At 40.5% G+C, this 27,169-nt stretch overlaps 1 protein-coding gene across 4 annotated transcripts in view; it reads left to right on the top strand.

Moving 5' to 3' along the window:
* KALRN (kalirin RhoGEF kinase) overlaps positions 1 to 27,169 on the top strand; it is a 525,904-nt gene that overhangs the window by 312,291 nt on the left and 186,444 nt on the right. For 3 of the 4 annotated variants that reach the window (XM_086466145.1, XM_086466144.1, XM_086466146.1), the window contains exons 12-13: positions 13,535 to 13,704; positions 19,727 to 19,901. In XM_086466145.1, coding sequence (XP_086322271.1) covers positions 13,535 to 13,704; positions 19,727 to 19,901 — 345 coding nt within the window. Of the gene's footprint in view, positions 1 to 13,534; positions 13,705 to 15,012; positions 15,033 to 15,888; positions 15,908 to 19,726; positions 19,902 to 27,169 lie in introns of all 4 variants that reach the window. The other variant, XM_086466147.1, reaches the window with a different exon arrangement.

Genomic DNA, 27,169 nt, shown 5'->3' with positions numbered 1-27,169 from the left:
CAAATTTCTTCTGGTGATTACTAGTACTGTATAGTCTAATTTAGGTTTGGTAACTAGAGCTTCCCTGTATAAAGGTTTTTGGATTGCAGTGCACTATACTCACTTCTACCCTTCTTCAACAAGAAGGGAATTTGCCTGCTCCACTCACCTGGTTTTAATAAGCCCTGGTTTGCTGTACAGAAATGCAAATGCCTGAAAATGTACATTTTTGTTGAAGCTATTAAAAACTCAGTCTTTTCTGACAGCATCAATGCTGTCAATATCCACAAGATACTGAGAATAAATCCTAAATCTCTGCCTGATTGATGTTTACCCATGGGACAGATGTGATGTGCTATGATGCCCTTTTGGAAAGCTCAGTAAGTACTTGCTGTCAGTTTTAGGGAGATCCAGAGCGGACTCCGGGCACCTCTCTCCAGAGAGCCAGTCGAGGGAGCTGTAGCATAAAACTGGGATGTCAGCAGCAAAGTCGGGGTATACCCAGGAACCCACATTCATCAGAACGAATGACAGCCGTTGGGTCGGGTGCAAAGAGGCTGCTAAAGTTACTGCAGTCTCCAGCAGCTCCCCAACGTCAGAGCATGCATAGTAGCTCTGCAAGAGAAGGAAGTTTTCACACTCTGTGTTAATTCATTCCTGTGGGGCCAAGTATTCTGATTTTCTGCAGGTTCACTGAATTTCATTGGGTGTCACTACCCGCCTCCTTCAGCAACATAGTTCTGTACTGGTAGGAGTCACACAGCCCAATACCTCATTTTTTTGCCAAAAATAATAAGTGAGGAAATTGCTGTGGTTTTAGTATTTGTCTGCCAGCTGTGGGGATCCCCACAGACACAGTGAAGTAACCAAAGACTGCCAGGGGGCACTGGTGCAAAGGGCAAAGCATTACAAAAAGAGAGCCTTGGCACATGTTTGGCTCTGTATTTGCCTTTTTATGCTCTAAACAGATGGTTCCAGTAGGAATGACCCGTTGCTCAGCCTTGCTTGGCCCTTCATGTATATTGTAAAACGGTGAGTTAACCTATGCAACTGTCACTCTTAAATATGAATATAAACCAGATAGCTATATTCCTCAAAAATGAAGAAATACAAATGTCCTTCCTTTGCCACCATGCCTATGGTAGTATCATGTCCTTTCTCTGATTCATACCAACTGATCCCAGTTGGTTCCTCCCTAGGATCTGCCTAGGAAATACCCTCAGCCCTGGTGAGACCTCCCAGCCTACAGAGCTGAACTGGACCAAATGAAGGTTCTTGCTCTAGCCACTAGCACACTTGTCCAGATCAGGTCTGCACCATCTATGCTGATATTGTGAAACTGCTTAAAAATAAATTCATTGCATTTACGGGAATTTCAGTCCCAAACAACAAAGATAACATTAGATTCCAATTTTAAAGTCAAGATTTTATCAAGCCATGTTCCCTCTGAGTCAGTAGTAGTTTTAGTTGAGTTAAAGAGTTTGGAGTCAGATTTAAATTATAGCAGATGTCAAGGCAAAAAAAATCCTTTTTCTGCAGCAGCAAAATACGGGGAGATCTGACATTGCCACTGTTTTACCAGGAGGCATTCCAGTTACAGTGCTGACATGCGCCTCCCTGATTAACCTCCTCCTCCATGCTGTTCCTGATGCTGGACTCTACTATGCCCCTCCAAACCCATCACCTGGGAGTATCTTGGGGCAATGAGAAAGCAGTTTGGCTGACATGTTAACGTGTTTAACAACTGACATATTTCATATTATTCTAGGAAACATTGTTAATTACTTAATAAGAACCATCATCATTCCTTTCATCCTTTGTAGTTTTTAAAACCATTTCCTAAACTGTTTAAAAACTGCCTCACTTTGCCTACATTTAGCCTGTACCGGGGCTGAACTGTAACAGTTGCTCTATCACCCAGTGACCCCTCACCAGCCAGGAAGGGGAGTCAGGAAAAGGAGAGACAACCTGTGGGTTGAAGTGAAAACAGATTTAATGAAACAGCACTAAGACCAACAAAAGTAGACAGCTATACTCAGTCAAATGAACATGCAGCAGTCGCAACCAGCAGGAGAGCAGTCCTCAGGATCAAGGAGAAGCCAGAGGAGGAGCAGCAGGAACCCCACAGGAGCTCTCTCTCCTCTGCAAACCTTCCTCCTTCATAATGACCATGACATTACGGGATGGGCTACCCCTGTAGCTAACCTGGATTGGCTGCCCTGGCTGACTCCAAACTGCTAACGGCCTGCCCAGCATGGCTGGGCTGGGATTCTGTCCCAGCCAAACCAGGACACTCTTATGTCCTCAGAAATTAATAAACAGTTCCCTTCATGTTTTCTTGGCAGTAGTGCAGGAAACTATGGCCTAGATGTATTTTTCATCTAAGTTTCCCAAATTCTCATTATTTCTTGATATATTAATCTACTGAGACAGAACTGGTGAAAGGGAGAATTAAGTAGAAAAAGATCAGTCTTACTGACATGGTTTTTGTGGAAATATTCTAAATATCTTCCTGCAATGAACATGTTGCTTCTGACAGCCTTCCTAGCATGGATGAATTGCATTTCTGACGTGATAATTCCCAGGGGTGGATGAACTTCTTACTGCTTCACCTGTACTCTGCCCACCTCTTCATCTCCACCCAGATTTCCATCACCTGAGAAAGTTTTAACAGCTCCCGTTTTTAAAAAGTGATCTTGTCAAATAGATGTTTCCTTTTGTAACCTGCCTTACTAGAATTTCTTCAGGACAATATATAGTGTTGAACTAGGGAGTCATTTAAATCCAGATAGCACATGAGCACTGAAAGTTGAGTGGCTTTTTTATACAATAGTAGATTTGAATCACCGTTTAATTAATGTGAAAGCATTGTAAGAGGATTCCTTCCACTAAACACTGATTTATTCAGTAGAAGGAATATGAAAAAGAGTGTCAATTAAACATAACATTTTTTTTTTTTTTTAAGAGGCCTTACTTAACAATACGTGCAATAGGTTGAAATGGTGACTTTCTGGTCTGGTAAAAACATTTTAGAGGCATAAATTTAGGGCAGTCCCCTAAGTGATTGTTAGTGTCATAATTCATAAGCAAGGTAGTTGTCCTACTGCCATGCCTGTAAAAGAGATGTTGTGTGTCCCACTGTCCTACAGTATTCATTATGCTCCCTTAGTTTATAGTCAATATTTTCATACCCTTTTAGGCCAAGGCATTCCTGATGGTGTGAGCAGAAACCTGGCACCGTGGGAATCAAATCCAATTATCTGTATGGCAGGGTAAAGTTATAAATTATTATCAGTGGGATAAATGCATTCAACAGACTTGTACCTGAATCATTTCTCTGAGGATTAAGTGTGATTGAATTCAGGTTCTTACTTCAGATCTGAATCAATTGTTAGACGGATAGTTAGATCTCAGTTTTATCGCAAAGCTCATGATAGTTGAGTTTTTCTGTGAGCTTTCAGCTGCTAGGATCAAACGATAATACAGGATTCTTGGCTGTCATTTCATTTTGTTTAAAAGAGTAGTTTCTGAGCCTCCTGGAGAAGAGGTTGCAGATGTGATAAAATCACACCCCGAAGACTCAAAAACCTCAAGGAAAATAATAAAAACATTTTGTAATTCATTGTTTGAATCTTAATGTTTTACATCGGGCTCAAAGTTTTATACTTAGGGTTCTGAAGTGTACTTTACAATTCCAACTATGAAAATGTAGACACAAAAGAGCACTGTCACCATTTCCATATCACTAAAAACTTTTAAAATCCTCTTGCATAATTAAATTATGACTTAGTGTCTTGTAAATGTCTTTACTTCCCATACAGATTTTCTTCTCTGTTTATCAATCATAGTTTTGTTTTGCCTGGCTTGAAGTGACAGGAAATATTCCTTCCAGCAGTTTCTGAAACAGCTTCAGTGCTGGAGGCTTAAACAACAGCATAGAAAAGCCTGAGAATTACTTTTGTAGATAAGCATTGAGGTGAGGCTGTAGATAGATAGCTTTCTGTGATACCTACATACAAATAAATTCCTGGCTTCATTGGTGGGATTTTAAGATTTAGGATTAATGTAGGTGTTTAAGAGCAAATATATGTAGCTCAGTGTATTCTCTAACTGAAGTAAAGGGTTTTTGTGTTACTCATTGTGCTGGCTGATAATGCAGTGGCTAATTTAAGAACAAGAAGGAACTTCACTGGATTTAAAACAATTTACAGTATACGGGTCTTACCTGAACTATGAAGCAGTTCTGCAATTGCTTCACAGCTCTTCGGGGCATGACAAGCATGTTTTACCACCTCTAGGTTTCTCATTTCTCAGTGGGTTTCAGGTTACTGCTTTTGGGTTGCACTGAGTCCAGCAAGACAGCAGCAAAAAGCAGGAGAGGCAGTAGTGTGGTGTCAGGTCATGTGCCCTGTGCTCTGTTGGTCCTTGCTAAGTCAGAAGAGCAATAGGACAAGGTGCTTGGTGCTTGCAGTTCCATGTGCAGCCTGCCACATCTAGCTGGCCCACAGAATAGGGGGATGAGTATGCTCAAGAAATATTTCATGTTGAGAAAAATGAACTGCCAAACAACAGGTTGTTACTGAACATGTGCAAACTGGAACTTGGCAGAGGTCTTCTGAGTGACCAAATTTGGGCAAATTTTCACAGGGATGACATAATGTATATTCTTGACATCAAGGTTAAACCCTGCAAAATTTCAAACCCTTGCTTAAAAGCATGGAAGGTCTGGAGCATCTCATGTGAGCAGAAATTAAGACTCCTTTTCTAACACAAGCAAAGTAACTCCTTTTTCCCCTTCCTCTCATTCTGGACCTTTTACCTCAAAAGTTCAGCCTTAGGCAGATACCTGGTATGGAATGTTTCACTCTGAACAGCTTGTCTGATAAGGCCATGAGAAACTGAGAGCAAAGTCCTGGACCATTAAGTGTCAGGCAACTTATATATAGACCTAAATTATTTGTGGTCAGCAGGTCACATTGGTTACCCCATAGATATCAGTGGGGTTACTCAAGTGGGTAATAGGAGTGGGTCTGCCCTGTCAGTTAGCAACAGTAACAGTGTTTTATTGCAGGCACTGCTAACTTCATTTTACTTGATAATCAAGACCTGTGAAATTAAATTCTCTCTGCTTCAGCTGAATGTCGTGACTAGGAGATTATTTCAGTGTAGGTCACTAATTTTTACAAGGCTTGGCCCTAGCGTTGTGGCAAAGTAGCTAGGAAGCAAGGAGCAGAAAGCTCATGGGGCTAAGGTTGGCTGCTGTTGACTCTCGTTGGAAGAGTTGACAGAATATGTCAAACAATCATGGAGAAAACATGACAGTGGTTCTGGGATATATTGTATAATCCTGTCATTCATTGTAAATTGACCCAGGATTCAAAGTTAACGTTACTGAACTTAATTTCTTGTTTGACTTTAACTGTTAATATTGACATTTCAGAGCAATTGCCCATTAGATAATAGGGACTTGTGATGAAGGGGATAAGCAGTTTAGCAATTCCTCTTGCTGGCAACTTCTTGAAGTCCTGAAAGGATCTTGTCTGAACATGTCTACCACAAAGTATTTGTCTTACACATATATACACTAGTCCTTTCCTGGACAACGCTTTTGTTCCTTTTCTCATATTATGGCCACATTTAAAAAAACAATGAAAGCATAAAACATTAAAGTGACCCAAACTGTCTCTCTGCACATGAAATATTCACTGACTGGCCATTTCACATCCCAGAACTTTTCAGGGTTAGAATGAAGCACCACATGCCTTGTTCAAAAGCTAGAAATTTTGTTCCATCAATGAGAGAAAATTAACAGCTCAGATGCATACAAAATTGGACTTTGAAAAGATCTGCCTCTCTCACTGCAGGGCTGTGAAACATCAAACCTTAAGTTTATGCCTCTTACAAGTATGAATGTTGTTTCTGCTGAGAGCTGAATCCATGTAGTTTGGGGGAGTATTATAAGCAGAGAAATCACAAGACAAGCGGGTGAAAAAAGCAAATCCTTTTATAAGGAATTAAGTAAATGCTGATTATTTTTTTTTTTAAATGCTTAGTTCCTAAACATTCTAATATTCTCATCAGAGTTGGATTTGCAGGCAGAGAGCAGAGGATGTGGGAGAAGTGAACTGCCAGAGCTGCACATACAGGTAACTTGTGTGCAGTCCTTTGCCTGGATGGCAGATTCGTTGGAGAAGACAGATAAGTTGACAGCTTTCTGTTATCATTCTGATAACTGGGGCTGTAGCGAGGCCTCTGCTGGTACAACAAGTGTTATTTTCGTGTGAGCTATGTAAAAGTTCACTCTGGGTTATCAGCAATCAATTAGCATGAAGCAGCAAAATAAGAGCAAGTCCCTTTCCAACTCCAGAGCATAGACTGTAGCTTTGACCAAAATGCAAACATTTACCAGTCATTCACTTTGGTGGTTTCTTTGCAGGGTTAAATATTGCCTGTAAAGCCACCAAAGATCTGGGACTGAGGAACCAGGACAGCTGGGGTGGTGCAGGATGCCCCTCTTTCCTGTCCATTTGTTGTCTAGAAACAAGGTTTTTTCAGGAAGGATTAAGAAGCTGGGAATAAAGAGAGCTGTGGTATCCTGGCAGCACATCCCGCTCTTGATCGGGGTAGTTTGAAGCACAGCCAGACCACTAGTGAATAAAATTCTGCCATCTGTGATGGCAAAAAATTGAGAGACAAAATCAAGGTAATAGGAATTAAATGCTTGTTAATGCAGCCACATAAACCAAATGTCAGGAAGTCAAACCTGCAGCAGAGCAAGGGTAGGCACATGGAAGACAAGTTCTTTCCATCATTCTGCCACGTGTTAGCCAAAGGGTTCTTAGAGACTGCATTTAAGTTCACACTTTGCTATCTACGTTTTTCAGGCCATTCACCAGCACTTTGACTGACGGCTTGGCTTCACTCAAATACTGCCATTGGCTTTTGGGGGTGCTTGACCCCAGAATGTGTTTTGTGTGTTATGGAGATGGGTCTCCAGCCTGTTTGCCTTTCTCTCCAGGTAACTAGTGGTTCATGCTGCAGCTAGGAGGGTGTTTTATGAGCACCTTTCAACAGGAAGTACCAACTGTCATAAAGTACCCTTTTATTAGTCGTATTACAGCTCATTTTCCCAATTTCCTGAAGCTGAAGAAGATGGGCTTCTCCCACTTCCAGTGTGCGGGCTTGCAGCTTTTACTACTGTGTACAAAGGCAACAGAGTGGGCAGCCAGTGCCTGTGATAATTTGCGTACTGAGTAAATCTTCATCAAAGCCACACAGGGACACTCCTGTAATTCACTCATCACTCAAAAGACACGTTCTGTTGCGCCTTAGGTGCGCTTATGCAACGGAGTGTACACAACTAGTTTAAAATGGTTAGTGTCAGCGTAGTGGTTCAAGTTGATGGACCCAATAAGATTGGTTAGAGGAAGGTCCCACGGTTTCTTTAATCCATAGCAAGTTCATAATGGTTCAGAATTGTCACAAGTGATTTATTTTTGAAACTCCTAGGGCATAGTGCACAAAGTTGCAGAAAAGGCTCAAAGCAGCAGATGTGGGTAAGACTGCAAGTGATCTGGCCAGTCACTGGAAAAAGCACAGAGAGAAGATGTAGTGCAACTTCCATTTGAGAAGCAATGAAAAGTTCAGAATCAGTGAACAATTTAGAGAAACATGTAATGGTACTTACATTTATTTAAGTAAATTGCTGATTTTCTAGTGTGTATTTTACACTTACGGAAAGCTTTTCCTGCACCAAATTGTACTGTATTACACTGGTGTAAATTTGAGTAAATCTTTTGATGTAGGAAGAACTTCTCCAAGCCTATTATCAGTATGGTCAAGTGCAGAGTTTGATTTGCTTAGTACAACTGCTGTAGTTAATTACATCCAGATTCATAATTACAAATAACTTGTATTAAAATTATACTAGAAGAGGAACATGTTTTTGCAACTCCTGGTGGTAGCAGAAGCAACACAGAACATGTACATCTGATTCTTCAGTTATAAGCCAACTTTCTCTCCCAGAGTGAATAGTCCCTGAATTACACTTACATGACCTTGGGCTGGGGATCTACGCACTCCCTGATGTAAGCTTAGCTACCCAAATCATGTTTCCCTTGAGAGGAGATTATTTTGTGCTATATCAATCTGGTCCATGCAGGACTTGGAAAAAGCATCAGATGTTTAGGCATTGCAAATCCTTTTGCCATAGGCAAGGTTACTAATTAAAAAGCGTCAGCATACAGAAGGACCAGATGCAGCCCAACCAAGGATGAATGTCAAGAAATTGGCAAGGAAAAGGGAAAAAGCAAGAAAGAGGTTAGGAAGAGATCAGATGGGTTTTTTCACAGAATGTTCCCTTTCTTTCCACCCATCGTTTCTTCCCAGCCAGTTTGGTGTTATCTGACAACATTACTTCTTGCAGCAGGGTGTCTCGTGTATCTTACCATGGAAGTTGCATATTGTGGCATTTCATATGTACTGTCTGGTCATATCCCATCTTGTCACATTTTATTAGGTATGTTGTCATTGTGTGACACTTCACTGGTGGCATGCAGTCCCATTACAGCTCATCATTACATACGTTGTTTTCTATGTTGCTGTTGACATTTCCATGAGACCTTGAATGTGACTTTGGAAAATGTTGCTGAAATATGCTTCCAATTTAAAACAACCATCAGTTCTTTCAACTGAAACGGCACTAGAGGCATTCTAAGTGTGAATAAACATCAGCTGATGAAGGTTAATTGTGCTGAAAAGTTTTATTATCTCCGCCACGTTGGTGCAGAGAAATCAAGGTAGAAAAGGCAATTTCCTAAAGGCTGCGCAGTGGAGCCAGATTCACAACAGCACTTGAACAGGGGCTTACACGTAAGCACAGGCTGAAGTCCTGCCATAAATTAACATGAAATTGCGGTCCGTGTGACTTCCTAATGACAGTGCTGGATGTTACTCCTCAGAATAGGTTTTCATAAGCCTGGCACAGGAGCAGAGGGCAATAGGGCTGATGGAAATCTGAAGCAATTCTATTTGTGTTTGTTTTTCTCAATCTGCCCTTGGTCCTCTGCACATTTATGTCACAACTTACGGAGTGGAAGCAGTGCAAATCAGGTGGGAAAAAGAGGGTCCCCATATTTCACTGGGTTCTTCTGCATTCTGCTCTAGCCTTCATTGCTGTGATGGATGTTCACTTTACTGAGTTGGCATGAGCATCCTTTTGGGGCCTGCTCTGCAACACATGACACTTCTCTGACATAGTAAAGGTGTAGAACATATAACGTGGAAAGTTGCTTGTTTCTGTTAACATCCTTGTTTTGAACAACTAGCAAAAATGTACAGTCGCAATTCTCATGGATTGAACCGACTAGTTATTTGCTTTTCACTGGTCTTATTATTCAGTGTTTTAAAACTGGTTTTGAGAGGATTAAAACTCATCTCTGGCATTTGCAAATAGCAGCTAATAAACACTGAGTGTTTAATAGTTATTCCAAACATGGAGGCAAGATTTTCTTAACAGTCTCTTTAGGTTTCAGATTTTGTTTAAAGTGGTCCCTTGCTCTAAGTCAGAAGCATTAATTTCTAGGTAAGAGGCACAGATGTCCTTCAAACCTCCTGTAAGTGGTCTCATCAAGCACTTGAGTAAAATGAAGAGTATTGCATCAGAAGAAATAGCTGGGAATAAAGAGCTGTGTTGTCTCTTGCATGGAGGGAAACTGCCTGGGTTTTGCATCTAAGAAAGACACAGAAGTTGTAACAATGCATGAGAGGTGCCAGATGCTCCCCCAAAAGAAGGGGGGCTGTCATTCTTCTTTTCCACTGGTCTAGTAATCAGAAGAGAATTGTTTTTCTTGTTTAAAGCCATGGTTACCTTGATAAATAAAGCCTCTATTCTGGAGCCTCTATGGACCTTCAGCATGGACATTTTAGGGCTAGGAATTTGCCTTAGACTTCTGTGTAGCTGACAACTGTACCACTTTAAACGTAGTTTGCATGCATCAGATTTGCGGCTGGATCTCTCTGATGGACTTAATTCAGGTTTTACCACTAATGCATCAGTATTTCCATATCAAATTAATCATACCAAAGCACAAATCAATTTGAAGGAAGCACAAAAATTATTTTTGTGTTATTTCTTCATTGTTTTCCAGGATTCTGTGTCTTTGGTTTAGCACATGTTAAGTAATACAATGCAGAGATTATCTCCTTTTCTGGCGAGCTTAGTAAAAGTCACCACAGCTGGATGTGGAAATATTGTGTCAGTATTTGAAATGTCTATATGCATCTACACACACCTCCTGTACAGGGTCATGTGATCCATTAGCAGTAATTTGGAGTATGTATGTGAGTGGGACAGGTGCTCACAAATTTTGCTTGTGCTAAGAATAAAAGAAAAAAGTCAGGTTTTTGCAAATATGAGATAAAACTTGTCCTGTGTAGTATGTCAAATTCCAGCAAAAAATTGAAACAATTCACTCAGTCTAAGCTAGCTAGCTGTTCAGAGTAAGTCACACCATGAATGTCTGGTGATTTGGGGTTTTAATAGTCAGGATTTTTTTTAATTCAGTTGAATAGTTGCATCGGAATTAAACATCAAGCCCTAATAGGGACCGATTTTCTTGAGCTGTGACAAACAGGATGTGATTTCTATTTTGTGACTGACAGCTCTTCTGAGTCTGGTGTTGCAGTAACATGGAGTTCATCTTTTCATTGCTGTAGCATTCACAAGTGAGGCTTCGTAGTAATTTATTTCAGCTGCCATTAGTTGTAGCACATAACCTAGGAGGTTTTTGAATCAGGTTCCTATTGTAAATTGTTCCTGAAAGATCTTCCTAATCTTATTAATATTGACTGATTCTTTGTATTAGGATTTCCCAGGGATTGGTGGAGTCTAAAGGATTAAAGGCCTCTGAGTCAAGGATGACCTAAATTCTGATAGATTTTATTATGCAAATCCTTATGATCAGAGGTCATTAATGGAAACATCTGAAGCTAATATGAGTTAATATATTTGAATGCTATCTGAAATTAGTGAATGTTTCGGTTCCAGGTGAGTACAGTACAGTTTAAGTATTTCAAAACTGCTTTGATTTAGAAGCATACTAAAAAATTGGACCTTAAATGTCCGAATACTTTTGGCTGCTGATGACAATCTGGAGACATTTTTGAAAACAGGGTTTTCCTCTGAAGTCACAGTGGGGGATTGAAAATTCTCTTCTGCCCTTTCAAAGATAATGATCTCAAGAAAACAGCAGATTGCTGACAATGAAGCAAGTTGTGGATTTCACTTTCATTTTTGTAAAGGAAATTCCCTGAGATTTTTTTTTTAATCTTGAGTGCAAACCCGAAATGTGACGAAGACCAGCAAGAAATTAAAAAGTTACTGGCTTTCGCAACTCGAAACAGAAGGATGATTTATACACATGGCCATTTTTCTCTTCCATATTTACAAAGTGCTCTAATACTTGGAGATCTGATAAGCAGAGGAAGTTATATTCCTGAACAACCTGATTCCTGCCTGTTATAGTCCAGCTGTCCCTACTGTTTGAGTAGGTGCAGGGATCAGATCAAGACCAGGCAGATTCTGAATGTAATTTGTATATAAAAGCATTCAATGCATTTTCTTTTATGGTGGCTTCCCAAAGTTCAGCACCTGGACCTCAGGCTACAAATGAAAAAGCTCTCTATTTGGTTCTTTAAATATGTTTTCATTCTTTCATCTATTTCACAAGCCTGACTACTTAATTGTATTTGTTTCTTTTATTAATAGTTGCCTTTTTATATCATGCCTTTCTCCTGAGAATGTGAAAATATGTAAATAACCTCAGCAAAGACATTCCGTTTTAGGCTAGCAGTAGGGTGGGCCATTATGATTATGCTCTTTATCGATAAACAGAGACATTTACCCAAAATATTCAAAGCTGACTCTGAAAATCCAACTGAAAAGTCTTCAAGTTAAGCATATGTTTCAAAACTTGTTTTTGTAAGTCTGTCAAGCAAGGAGTCAGTAGCAGAGGTGGGGACTGAGCACAGGGAGCTGGGCTCTCCCTTTTCTGGTATCATGAACAGTGCTGGGACAGGTTCTGATTTTGATTATTTTGTTTTAGATCAGGGTGATACCCTTGAAGTCAGTAGTGTGAGTATAGTGTAACATTTGATGACTGGCCTCGGGTTTGGACACTAATTGTGAGAAGCCTTGCTTCTGAGAAGCCAGCTGGCACTTAAGATGTCCCTCCTCTCCTCTTGTTCTATGTGGACATGCAGAATTCACAATCTCAAAAGAAATCCCGTAGGATGGGGATCCAGTGTGTCTCGTTTTGAACGGGAACGTTTTTACCAGCTCTTTTGCCACCCCCACACAACGTCTGTCGTCTGCTTCGTGTGTACCTCTAGGTCCCGTTAGGACAAACTGCTTTGCAGCTCCCTGGAAAAGCAGGCAGAAGTGCAGCCCCGCTGCCGCCAGCACGGTGTCCTTTGACATTTCGCAGTGCACTAGTGCAACATGTTGTTTCCTTCTCCTGTACTTTTCTGCTACCTTGCAGAATATACCAGCAGAATGTGGGTTAATGGGGCAGGCATGGCACAGAAAATCGCCTCGCTGGTGGAGTCATTAGGATTTGCTGGCAGACTGCCAGCTCAGTTGGTGCAATTTTACACTCACTTTTCAGAGCAAGCTTAAAGGGGAAACCTCTGTTCGCTTTAAGCCTTTACAGCCAACGAGAGGCTGCTGGGGCTTGCCTGCCACTGTCCAGATCTCTGATGAACAGCTGGCTGGAAATTCTCATCTAAGCACTTACACAAGTGATTTGTTGTTGATGGTTTGAAATTGGTAGTCAGGACTATTTAAAATTAATGGATCTGCATGGGACTGATTAGTGATACTGCTGTCTCCTATGTTTGGATTTTCCCAGAGTTAAAAAGCGGAGTCTGAGCTGCATTTTGAGGAGAGGAGTAAGTGACAGAAACTCACACACAAAAAAAAAAAAAAACAAACCAAACAAAAAAAAAATTAAACCAAACACCCACACCACAACTCCACACGCACACACAAAAAACCCCAAACCAAACCTTCCACAAAACCTTCTGCCTAGGAAGGCATAGCTGAGGAGGCACAGCTAGACTTCAGCCAGTACCATACATACATACCAAAGATTTCAGGTCTGTTCTGCAACAGGCTTCAGCTGCATGTGAAATTAATAGCAGCTGATAGCACACAGCTCCTGAAAGGGTTAGGTTATCACAGCTGTAGGGCACTGTAATTTGTTATTCCTGTAAAGAGTTCATCAGAATAATATGATTAGTTTTTGTCATATAATAAACTGGAATGCAAATTAATTTTGGAAAAAATTACCTGACATAATATTTATTTTACTTTGTTGCTTAAAATGGAATTGCATCAGCCAGAATCAATAACATATCTTTTTGTTTTTAGAAACTTTAGGTCAGTTTTCATGTGAAACATGCAGCCCTAGTTAAAGCTTACTGATCTGGAATTAGAGAGCAAAAGGGTTAAATCTCAATCGCTCTCTGATTTATATTTCCCTCCCCTCCTTCCCAGCTGTGGACATGGATGGAAGATCTGCAGAAGGAGCTCTTAGAGGATGTCTGTGCTGACTCTGTGGATGCGGTTCAGGAGCTTATCAAGCAGTTTCAACAGCAACAAACAGCCACCTTGGATGCTACCCTCAATGTTATTAAAGAAGGGGAAGATCTAATCCAACAGCTCAGGTAAGCATCCACCTGGAGGACAGGTGTTGAGAAATCCAATGTATGCTGTGGTTTAGGTGTGCATAAATAGGGAACTGCAAGTGAGGATTAATTGGGAGAGTTTAATAATTCTTTGCTTATTTATGATTCTTCAAATTCTTTGAGTATTTTATTGAAATTGCAAGGAATGTTTTGTGTGGACTGATTAGAGTAGACTGTGGATCAGCATGGGTTCCTGTTTGACAGAGAGATTATTTATAGGCACAGTGAAGTGAATTGAAACAAATGTGTTTCAGGTCAATATTATTAGTTGGTATATATAGAAGATTGTTAAATGGCTGTGAGCTGAGGCCTTGTGATTTATAGGGTTACTCCTGATGTAGGAGAAGTGTATTCCTCTTAATAAAATATACACATGTCTAACAATCTTCAGTCTTTCATTTTGCATGCAGCACCCTTCTATTTATCTTTGTCAATGTTGGATTTATTCGTGCTATCAAAGAGGGTCTTTTACTGCCAGTTCTACTTGCATTGTGAATTAAAACAGCTCATTTTACCTGATTTAAAATACATAAAGAGACTGGCTCCAAGAAGTTGGGTTTTTTTTTTGCTTTCTCAGTCTATGAGTGCAGTAGAATGAATGTTTGCAAAGTAATCTTACACAAAACTACAAAACTTGTAGTTGTGAGATCTCTCTCATTTATTCTTATGTACAGTGGTTTCCTGTGGCTTGAACTTTGTTGACAGCACTGGAGTTTTCCTACCTTTTAGTGATGTTACTGAGCTCAAAACCAAGTCAAATACATCACTTATTCTTTAGATCTTTCTGTTGTTACAGATTGCCCTTATCCATATGTACATAATGTGTATGTTCTGTATACATATACAATATGCAAATCTGCCAGGTCTTATGCATTTCACCAGAGACTGTCCCAAAGTTATGTCATCCTTCTCACCCTGAGCTTTCCTAATCTGATGCCTTCAGTTCTCACATGAGAAGCACAGAAAACCGTAAACCACGATGGGAAAAGCCTAAGGTGCCCTAGAGCAGAGTAGATAATGCAGGTCCCTGGTGGAGCTCTGCCCTTAACAGGTCTCCTGGACTCCCTAAGTCTTCTATTAGAGCCACATGCTGATCTTTCCTCTATACTTTTTCCTGTCACACTGGATGCAGAGTCTCCTCCACTGAGACAGAAAAAATAAAAAAAAAAGAGATTTGAGAGGGCTTCTCTAGGTTTTGGTTGTTATTCAGCCCTAGGCAGCCACACAGTAGAGCCTGTGTGAATTCCTAGTCTTGCTGTATGTGGCTTGCCTGCATCACAGGGGGAGAGCAAAGGACCCAAGCTGTGGTGTGCTTGCCGAGATCAGAATTGGAAAGCAAGGATCAGGAATAGACATAGCTAGGCTCCACCCATCCATTAATCTTTGCTGATAAGTAAGAAGGAAACATGCTGTAATTGGTAAGTGACCTGCCAGAAGGAGGGGGTTTTAGATAAGAATGTATGTATGGCCAGCCATAACAGGTCAGTTAAAGGTCTGCATGGTAATTTCCCTTTATGTAAAGAAACTTTTTGCAAAATTTGGAGCATTTCTGTGAGATCACAACAACGGCAGTGAAATTCTGGACTAAAGATTTTTTTGGTCATTCATTCCACCTATTGGCATAACATCATTTCAGCATGAACAACCATGGAGAAGAGCCTGAAAGGGACTCTGTAAACCCATCAAGTGGAGTGTGGGGTGGTTTGTGGGATTGCAGAAAGTATATTAAGGAGTGTCCTGGTGCTGGCTGTGCAATTGGCCTAAAGGCTTTTTGCTGGCACATGAGTGAGTAAGAAAGTGGCATGTGAAGTGGGAGAGTGGCCAGGGCAATATTTGGAGCTGAGAAGTCAGTGAAGCATCAGCATGAATAGCAGTTATTGGAGAAAGGCTGGTGTAGTGGCTGCAAGATCATGCAGGGGAAGAGGTGAACTGAGAGATGGTGTGTGGGACTTCATTTTTTTTTTTTTTTTAATGTAAACTTGGTCAATTCTTAGTTTCAGCCTTTGAAAAATAAAGTGGCCTCAGGTTTGAGACTTTTTTTGGAATTTGTGTCATTCTAAACATTTGTGAAACGCCAAGACAGGTTTTGTGGCAGCTGTACTTGACAAGGAAATGTTTTGGGGGTCTGGCTTGTGTTCTGGGCAGCGAGCAAGGTGGATCAAGGTGAACATACTTGTGCAAAGTGATCCCCTGCTTCTGATAAAGTTAAGACCAAACACAGAGAGAACAGTTGTCTGAGGGACAGAAGCCCTGGACTCTTGCAAAGATTTGCAGAGCTGAGCTGTCAAGACTACCTATGATTCAGGTGTTGTTTTTGAGCTCTCTGACTAACTGCAAAGCCTGTAATGCGATCATGGACTCTTTCAAAAAGTGAAGCAGAACTTCAAGAAAAACACGAAACCACCTCTATGGGCACCCACTCTAACAGCTTTTGTGGCTGCTGGCAAAAGTAAAGAACACACAGATAAAGGAAAGGAAGAAAAATTAGAATTGCTGCAATCTCTTCTTAATACAGTGTTGCGTTTCACAGTGTGGATCACCTTGTACCTGCTGTGAAGAATAGCTGAAGATTGCAAATGCTACAACAATGAAGAGAATGAAATACACTGCTCTTTTCAAGCATGTTGAAGCACAGGTTAAAACCAATAAAATTAATGGGGCTTTGAAAAATATTACATTTCTTGTCCTTATGTCTGACAGAGCAGAGAGTGGTTTAGAGAAGATCATTTGTGTAACAGCACTCTGTGTCTCCTCCAGATAGCTTAGGAAAAGCTTGTCTGCCTGAACTAGTTGAATGCAGTGGCTGGGACTGCTCTTCACAGAACATCTTCAGGGCTTTCAGTGACTCTGCAACAGGAGACCATACCTATCAGGAGTAAAACAGGCCTGGCTAGCCATACTGTGCATGTCATGGTTAGCATTGGAAACACTTTTTTAACTCTTCTTTATCAGTTTTTTACTGAGGTGATCATCATTCTCAGCAGTCAACACAAAGCAAATCTTTTGAACAGCATTTCTAGGAGGGCTGCTGGGGGCAATAATTCTGCACATCTGTGAAAGGCAAAACAGTGACTTGTTCCAGTGAGATGTGAAAGAACAAGAATGTTAGGGGCAAAAAAAAAAGACAACTAAGAGTTATGTATCTTGCCTTCTTTACAGTAGTTCCTCAAATGAGCTTTTGACGATGGGTATGTTTCACCAAGCTTTCTCCCAGTTAAAGCACTGAAAGTGGTTTCAGGAGCACAGCGTTCATATGAACAAACTCTACCACAATGCACTAAGCCCAGTTTTATGTTCCCCAAGGTTTATTTTGTATTTTTTTCTGATAATTGCCCTGCATTTTATAGCTCTAATTGGTAACCATTCAGAGAATAGTAAGGATCTTTTATGAATCCTTTCCCAGAACTTCTCATCACAGCCAAAGCAAGAAATCTCGTGGCGGAAGCATCCAATCTCAGCAATTTTTTTTCTGGAAGGAGACCTTTCTTAAACTGGACTGTATAAGCATTGTCAAGGCCTTCTCTGAGGAGGCTGTGAAAAAATGCTGGATTATTATACTTAAATTTTTGTATTGCATCAGCCACTGAAATGCAAGAGTGTCTTGTTTTGAAGAGTGAAATGTTTAATGAAAAAGAATTTCTAAAACTAAGTGTGTCTTTAGATCCCGTGAGAGATTATGCAACATCAGTCTTGAATAATTCATTGAGTCATTTAGATAATACATGAATAGTAATAATCTTGCATTTGAATGAAGACATATTTCATGTCCTTTTAGAGAAGACAGGTGCTGACTGAAGGCAACAGAACTTGATTGAATGTGGCCTCAGATTAAGCTCAGATTAAATCTCACCTTGTTATCTTCATCCATCCTTCCTCTGTACAGCTCTAATGTGGATGCAGAGAGAGACCTTGAGGTCATCAAGAAGGTGAAAACACAAGACTGACAGTGGGGCAGAAGCCATATCACCTGGAGAGAGTAATATTGGTGTAATATTCCCTTATAAGCAAGGGAAGTTGGTAGTACTAGCTTCAGAATAATGCTGAAACATCTGAAGTTCAGTGTATGAAACATAAAGTATTTGAAGAAAAAGAGGTGAAATGCATCCCAACAACAAACTACTATGCAGCTAATAGTAATCTGTATTTTTAATTTTATTCTTAATCTTCAGATGTTCTTTCAAATGCTTTTCCTATTCCTTCGAGACACATAATGAAAACAGAATAACATGTGTGTTTTGTTGCCTTAGAACCTCAGAGGTGTGTTTTAAACTCACCTAAACTGACTCTGTGTGTCAGTGCCTAGTTTCAATTTAAGGCATCTGCAAAAGGTTATACTTTTTTTTTTCCTCAATTATGCTCACTGACAGTGTTCAATTAACATTTAAGTCAACTGTACGTTGTTTTGATCTGACCCTACATGATGATCACTTGCAAAGAGCAAAGCACAACTGTTTCAGTCAAGTCCTGTAGAAAACCACGAATGCTTTACTAGATGTTTATGGAGGGAAAGTTCAGCACAGAAAAGGGAAATAAAAACCTAAAAATTTGGAACACACTAGCACCCTTCCACAGCGGGGAGACTCCGCGGGCACCCCTACTCAGCAGCCCGGGTTAGCTGGCCAAAAGAATGGCTCCCAGCCACATTTGATCCCTGTGGTACAATGCAGTGACCTGGCAGCACTACTGGACATTTCGCTTGTCTTCCAATACTGACAGCTGGTTTGCTGTACATGTGGGAGTTTGTTGGTGCACCAATAGTCCAGTACGTGCTGTTGGATTTGTAATTGTCCCCCCACCTCCTCCAAGGCAGAACTGGAGGCTGATAGGAAATATTGATGGTAAGACCTGCTGGCTTACCCACTTCATCCTGCTATCCTGCTAGTGCATAGGTCTTTCCAACAGTGTATTTGAAAGGGGTTTCGGTTGGCTTGGTTTAAGTATGGCAAATAATGCACCTTTGAGTGGGATGGACAGAGAAAACCATTGCATCTAAATCTTGGTTTAGCTGAAGTACCAAAGCCAGAATTGAATTATGGCTTCAGAGTTTCCTTTCTGGTTCTTGTTAAAGTTGGGGGAAACTTTTGTGGCATATTCAAGGATAAATTTCAGCTCTTTATGTCTGCAAAGGTTCTTTATCCATAAAACACTCACTGAAGAAAAATTACCGAAGACCTAACAGACTGTATGTGAGAGCACAAAAAGAAAAGAAACTGCCAGGGCTGTCCTATGTCTATGCTAACACTTCTTTCAGGTACAGCAAGCTTCCCCTTGGTCTTAGACCACCGGTTAAAGGGCTGGCTCCCTTCTGCTGCCTGTATATGGCAGGTGTAGACGGAGCAGTCACAAGCATGTCTCATTTCACTTACCGTGTGGAAGGACAAGTCAGAGTCTGTCTTACAGTGTTTGAAAGGTGTTTTCCTTCAGTGGAGGTTTTTTGCACTGTATTCCATATCTATTGCTGTACTACATAATCCAGAGAAAATCAAGGCATCCCTACCCATTGGACCAGAATGCTGGTAATTCATAGAATCATAGAATGTATTGGGTTGGAAGGGACTTCTCTGGATTCTGATTCATTTAGTCTGTAAGTAATAAAGCAAATTAACAAAATTGTCTTGTAAAGGTCCAGGTGGCTAAATAGCATCTCAGAGCTTGGTGTGAGTGTAGGCTGGAGCAGGTGACTCTAGGATTAAAGGGGATTACCAGCCAGTGTCCGCAAGAGAGCCATTGAGATTGATGTGTCGTTCTCCTCCCCTCCCTGTCCCAAGTGTGTAAGGTCGCAGTGTCGTGACACAAGAAAGGATGGTCCCCTTGTTCAAACGTTGTGCTCAGCTCAGGAGCTGCAGCATTTCAGCGAATAGAAGAAATGATACACACACCTTCCTTCAGCCCTTTGTGCTTGGGTTTGCTTCTCAGCAGCACGCACAATCACAATGTGTAGTTCATGCTCTTTTGCCTGCCTGAAAGCTCAGATTTAACCATTCTCTCTGCCTTGCTACAGGGACTCTGCTGTTTCCAACAATAAGACTCCACACAATAGCTCCATCAGCCACATTGAATCTGTCCTTCAGCAACTCGATGAGGCCCAGGTACAGATGGAAGAGCTCTTCCATGAGAGGAAGATTAAGCTAGACATTTTCCTTCAGCTCCGGATTTTTGAACAGTACACCATTGAGGTAAGAGCTGGCTGCATGACCTGAGAAAGGTAGGGCTGTGGGAGAGTGAGTATATGTAAGTGTACTCTGTTAGGACACACCTGGACCTGTTTGATTGTGCTCAAATGTCCAGTGAGGAAGAGAGTGTTACAACCAGGTTTTAAATTCAACATGTCGAAGCTAAAAATATGCTTTAGGATATACTGCTAGAATGCACTGAAATGGATTTGTGTCTGCTTAACTGACTATGCTGAGAATCTGCCTGCTTTGCAGAGAAGCTTTATAAGATGGCCCTGTTATATCTCTTTATTAACAGTAGTCACTCAGGGATTTGAAAGTTCTGTGTCACTCATTAGTGAGGTTTGTCTCTTCAGATACAAAAATAGATGCGTGCAAACAGATACATGCTCAGCTTTAAACCACAAAGTGAAAAAACACGTTACGCACAAAAGGAAAGGATATTTAAAAGATGGGCCTTTTAAGCATCACAGTGGATTTATTTAAAAAAGAAAGAAAAAAAAAAGAGGAAAGTTAAAGTATATTTTCATGCCCTCATGCAAAAAAAAGGTCTTTCAGTTCTGTTTTGTAGTTGAAATCAAAAGCACTGAATGAAAAACTCACTGAAACATTAATAATTGAGGTATTCTTGGACAGAGAAACTTTAAAGAGTCTCCAGCCAATCTCCTTAATTACTTGCTGTAATTCTGATAGGACATGATGCAAAAAGAACAACAGGTAAATTAACTTGCGCACAAATCCATGAAAGTCACGTGACAGCACTTATGTCCCTTCTGGGGTGTGTTCCTCCTACTGGTCCTTGTTCAATTCATGGAGCGCCTTGAAGTGTTTTATAGTGATATATTCCTGAAGGTATTGTTTGTAAATCTGTAGGTAACCTCAAAGTGGTTACTGGTAAGTACTGGGAGCCTTAGAATGCTGCGTTATACTTTGTAAGTATTTATTTTAAGACATGGCATGATGAGTTATAGTGGAATAAAAGGCTGGAAACGGGGGGTTAGATGTCTTGATCTATAACTGGATGCCAGAGATATAAATCAATGAGGAGTATCTGAGCTTTCCTGTTGTGACTACATAGTTAGACATTGTACTGAAGACTGTTCTGGAGTGCTTGTTATTTATGTAAATTAGAACAGTTTCATTTTCCCTACCAGTTACATAGAGCCTCCTTGATATTGAGAGACAGTGTTCTCTGTGAGTATGTGTGTGTAAGTATAAATGTGTGTATTTCATGTCAGATAACATACTTTGCCTTAAGAATGCTACATTCAGAGTTCAGGAGCCTGCAGTAACTGTAGTATCGCCTATATTGAAACAGAAGTTATTTTGATACAATGGTGTGGCAAATGTTGAATTATTGAGACTCTAAAGATATAAACGAGGTGTGAATGCATATACTTGTACATACCTATAAATGGCACTTGTGTTTTCAAAAATGAAGCGAAGATAGAAAAGAAAAACAATATGTGCTTCTGGAACACCCAAATGTGTCTATAGGCAGTATATGGTGAACCCATGTGAGACATTCATTAAGATCTCAGGCTGTTTCCCTGCAAATTCTAGGTCTGAACCTAAAATTATGCTGATTTAAGTAAAGATCTTTAAAAAAAATAAATAAAATCACTGTTTTAAAAATTCTTTTTCTTTGTACATGGTCTCTCAATCAGAGATCTCGTTCCTGTCATGGATTGCTTTACTGATGGGGTAACCGAGGCATCAGGAGATGATGTGACTTATCCTAGTCCCCTCCATATGTGGTGCCAGAGATGGGAATACTATGTGGATCCCTCTGTTTTGTTTCTGCATATTTGGAGTGGCTATGATACATTAAGATATTTAAAATTGGAACTATGCTTCGGAGTCTTCTAAAATCAGATTAGCTAGAAAGGATTTTAAGGAAAATTACCACTCAGTTGCCACTGTAGATTTGCTGTTTTTTGTCATAAGAACATCTGAATTCCCTCTGCAACATTAATATTACAAGGAAATCTGAGAATATGTTTCATAGGGAGTGTATGGGCAGATGATTTTATTTAGAAAGCTCCCTCTTTCTGAAAAACTTTTTTTTTTTATTTTAGAATAATTATGACATTTAATTTATAACTGAACACACAATGAGAAAATATATCCAGATCACTATGTTAAATTTTATAAGTACCTTTAGTGCTTAAACAAGAAAAACAGTTTGATGGATAATAAAAAGAAAGGCAATTTGAAATATTAGATGACACATGTGTGCTATGCATTTCAAACAGCTGAATTGGCTCAAGTTGACAAAATAATGATCCTTAGAAAGTAGATTGCAGTCAGTTGCCTCAGCCGTATAACAAAGATTCCAAGTCAGTAGGAAACTGTTATCAAAATTAACGAAATTATCTCATGCCATTGTTGAGAAGCAAACATTTTTTTTTTTCATCACCAGAATTAAAAAGCATGTAGTAGTTCTGATGATTGACTATTCCAAGCTTTTAAGGGAAAAAGATGATGCAATTTAAAACAGGAAATTAAGTATTTTTCTACTAAAGACAAGTAGCTTGAGCTATGACTGGAAGTGTATTTTGATTTTAATTTTCCATAATAGCCTAGATCCTGCATAGATTAAGAATAGTAAAATAATGTGTACTAGTATGATTGTCAATGAATTTCTCCTTTTCTAGCCTGGATAAGCCCCCTTCCATCTGTCCAAAGAGCAGTGCCATATTGAACACATTCCTAACGAAACCCCTCTGCTTTCTGCAGCCATGTTAATCTCTCTCCTTCCTGCACTCACACAAACCGTCTGCAAAAAGCAGGCCCTCCACCTCCCAAACTTGAACACCTTTGTCCTCTTCACTGCTTCTGTCTTGTCAAGCATTGAGTTTCCCATTTTTTCCCCTCAGGTCTGTGTTCTTTCCCTTGATTCTCAGGTACTGTGCTCCAGGGAATCCCTTATGATGAAGACCCCTCCCTGGGAACTCTGGTGAGAGGAAAAACTTGCATCTCTCTACTGGAAGCCAGATGGGTGCAGCTGTGGGAGACCATCTGCTTCCAACAGCTTTAGGGAAGGCTGCACATTAGAGCTTAGTCTCAGAGAATAGTACATCTCATCTGATCTCTTTCCGTCCAGTTTTGGTACCAAACACTTTTGATTCTGTTAATTTTCCCTACTACCCTCTTTCTCTCTCCTTTCTAATTAATAAGGCAAACTGAAAGTATTAGGAATTTTTCAAACTCACAAATTGGCCTTTAGTTTTATTTAGAAAGTGTCTGACTGCCATTTGTTCTTTGCAAACTTTCCTGCTTTTACTGTTCTCCCCAGATATTGAAATCCATGCCATAGATCACATAACCCTTTCCTTTGGCACTCCTTCCTAAACTTGCACTGTACCCATCTGCTTTGTAGCCCTCCTGGTTTTTGAGCTTTTCTGTAATCTTCTCTTCTTGACAGAGGTTTGGAGTCCAGACAAACTTCAGAATTAATGGTTACTGCACGAGCAGCACTTCCTTCCATCTATTTAGGCATCATTGGACCTTTTCTTGAACTTCAGTGAAATCTGCCAACTATTGTTACATTTTGTCTTCAGGAAAACTGTTTTACATAAAGAGAAGCCATTTGCCTATTTCTTTGGCAGGGCACACCAGCTGTGTTCATTTAGGACTTCTAAGGACTCCTAAGCTGCAGAGGCAGCTTTTGTGTTGTACTTGACTCGAGGCAGGTTTGGCAGATACGAATTGGGATACAAACCCACAGGCACATAGCATGTGCTGCCTGTTCTTTCTTGCCTTAATCTCATTATATTGACTGATATTTACACTCTGGGTTCTTGAGGTAGGTTATGAAATCCAAACTATGGCAACACCTGGAAACAGACATAACAGAAACACGAGAGAGCCTAGCTATCCCTATGGGAGGCTATTCTGCCTTAGGTTTTAAAACCATAAAATGACAAGCTATTTTTTTTTTTAGGAAACATGTCTAACTTTGATGCATGATACATTTTATTCCTTTACCAAGTCATTGCGCATTTCAAGACAAGATGGGATCATTAGGATTATATGGTTGGACTTTCTATGCGATGCAGACTTCAATTGAGTTCGTGCAGCCAAGCAAGTAACTCAAGAGATTTCATGCAATGTGAACGTGGTAGCTGATCCACTACGAGGAAATAGGGTGTAAGACTCAAGGGACAATAGCTGGCAGACGTTAGCAGCAGTGCTGGCACCATGCTGAGCGCATTATACATATGAAGTACAGTCTTATTCCAGAGTTATATTCCAAATAAAATCTGTCAAGTATACATTGTCCCTTGCTTCAGAAATAGTTATTTAAAGGCTTATTAACCACTATTTGAATGAATGCTGATTTACAGTAAAATGCTGAATAAATGCATAAGAAACGAATGGTAAAATGCATTGAGTTGCAACCCCTAACAAAATTACTGCCATCCAGATTCTTTCTGCATACTTTTTCTTTATATCTTTTGTAGAGAGATGATGAAATTCACCTCTATAAAACTTTGTGGCTGAGAACAGGAGTGATCTCAGCCAATACCTGCCTGGCAACAGTTGTTGGTTACCTCCAAAGAAACTTCGCTCTCCCTTTCCCAGAGCTGCCCAGCTCCTTCCCTTCTGTGTGTTGTTTCCTGCAATGCATATGGATCTGTGCAGTGCTAGACAGAGCCTATGCACTGTAGTCTTAGAGCAGCGTGGCTCCTAGGCCAAGACATAGTCCTGGAAGAGATTATGGGGGTTTCCACTGTACAATATAAATTTGATTTTGTATGCTGTTTGTTATCTTTCAAAAAGCCCCATGATCACTAAAATCTTCACCTGCTGGATATCTAATTTTCCACCATTCAATCTCTTTGGCTCCATTTCACCTCCTAATTAAATTTTTCAGCCTTGATTTCACTTGCTGGCTCCTCTGGCTTTTCCCATCCATCCCTGAGCATGAGTTTAGAAGGGAACAGGAGCCAGCTTTCACAGTAGTTTACTTCACTGTTATTTACAACTCACTTGAGTTTCCTATTCCAGGTTTATAACATTAGCAGAATCTTTCAAGTGAATTAGCTGCTTGCATGAAAGTACAAGATGTTTCATAGCCCCTCACTGACTTATAGCTGACACTCAGATATGAGCTTCTTTATTAGAAATAAGAGTTACAGACACCTTGAGATATATTTAAAAGAAAGGGAATGGTAAGAAAAATTTCAGCCTCTTCTGTTCATAAGCTGGAATTCTATAATGTCTCATGCTTAGTGAGCTTTTGTTTTTCTCTTCCATATATACTTAGATTCCAAACTGCACATCACTTCATTTTAAGGAAAGGCAAGCACTAAGCTGTATTGGGCACCCTGTATTTTGGAGCTAAATTCCATTGTTTCTCTTGATATTTTTGGGATTCAGGACCCAAAAGCACTAGAGCAGAATCATCACTGTGACAGCCTTTTCACACTTCAGTGGCCCAGATACCCACTAAGCCAGTGTGGCATCTCTGTCTGTTGTCAGAAAAATGGGTGACAGTATTGTCATACTGCACAGCGTCAACCCAAACTGAGGCCTGAGAAGAAGGAACAGCAAACTTTCTGCTTGCATGATCTGTAGAACTGACAGTCTCATTCACCCTTTCCTACCTACGTCTCCTCTACCATATACCTGTAGTTAGTATTAGTCTGCTCCTAGAGCCACTTACACTCATATCCAGTCCTCTGCTCTTCCAGCCTGCTCTGAACACTGAAGGAGAGGCGAGTGCAGTCGCCCCTGGCATCCCTGGTGTCCAGTCTCTAGTGCCTTAGAGATCTGGTCTCCCCTACTCCATTATAACCCCTTTCTTTCTGCACTCACAGACACTCCCTCAGCATCCAGTGGTCAGATTACCTTTTTTATTTATTCCTTCCTGGTTCATATCTGACTTCTCATCTCATCCATCCTCCCTTTCTCTCTGTTCATCCCAGCTGTACGGCTGCCACCTTTTTTTCTCTTGAAATGAGGTAGATGTTCCCTTTTCTTGATTCCGAGCTCTGTACAGATCTGCCCTGTGAGTGTTCTTCCTGTCCTGCCTCATCCCCATGCTCTACCCACTCTTCTCACCTTTGCTCCTCCTCCTACTTGCACCATCTTTTCTCTTGCAACCTACCTCCTACGTTTGCTTGTTCTTCCCAAGCGTCTTTACTCTTTTTCAGATCCCTCTCGCAATCCCACTCTCTTTGTGTTGATAGCTTCTGCTCCCAGGATAGAATTTTCTTTCCCTCCTCCTCATATGCCCTTCCTCAGCCCATACTTCAAAATATCAGCTCCTATGTGATTCATTCATGATATAACATTTATTTTCTTTTGCTTGATTCCTCATTTCCCCTCTCCACCTCCTTCAATTGGCAAACAAAATTTTCTGGTTGGCATTAAACAAGATGACTTTAGGTGTCAAACACTGAATTAAGGCCAAGCAAGTAGCATTCAAGGCTCAGCAGCATCATTTTGTAGAAAACTTCAGCAGCAGTATCAAAAAGAACGATACTTGGGATTTAGATATGAAATTATTGCAGCTGTACAACTGCCTGCACAGCAGCTGCGGAAGGTTGGGTAGGTTCTTTGGCCTAATTCACAAGCAGGCTGCAGTGTAGGCATGAGATGGCTGGACTGATACTGTTGTTGTTATTACTGCAATTACTTTTCACCTGCGTACCTCTTCTCTACACTTCTCCTCTTTCTCCAGGACTGAAGATGAATGTGAATCTATCCCTTCAGTCGTGATACTTGCTGGTATTGCAACATGGTAAATCCAGGAAGCAGCAAATACAGCAGTGGGAATTTGGGTATATAAAGTTGCTGCTTTAGGAGGATTCCTGCCTAAAGAGTATGTGGTCTAGACTGTGGTCGCTGTGTCTGCATGAAAAACAGACCTGGCTGACATAATCTGTGTATTATAGCCTTGTGATAGAAGCGTGGAGCTCAGCACGAGCCCAGTATTTGCTCACGTGCTGAAGTTAACTCTGGAGCTGCCTCCACTGCTCTGATAAGGTTATCTTGGGTATCTCGTTTAATACTAGATTGGATTCACCACCAGCATCAGTTCCCCTTCTGTTATCATGGAAGCAGGAGCATCTATTTCAGGTGAAGAATGAAGAAATGTGCTTTCTAGGCTCATTATCAATCAATAGCTTTGTCTTGTCTTTCTCAGTAGTACCCTGTGGACACTTAACCTTCCTTCAGTAATAGGAAGCTGTTTCTTGGCCACCAACCTTGTATGACCTGCAAGGAAGGAGTATGGCTCCTTCCAAGGAGTCAGCTGGAGC

This window comes from Leptosomus discolor, chromosome 5 (genome assembly GCF_034619465.1).
Source record: "Leptosomus discolor isolate bLepDis1 chromosome 5, bLepDis1.hap2, whole genome shotgun sequence".
Taxonomy (NCBI): Eukaryota; Metazoa; Chordata; class Aves; order Leptosomiformes; family Leptosomidae; genus Leptosomus; species Leptosomus discolor.
This window is presented reverse-complemented; position numbering and strand designations above follow the sequence as displayed.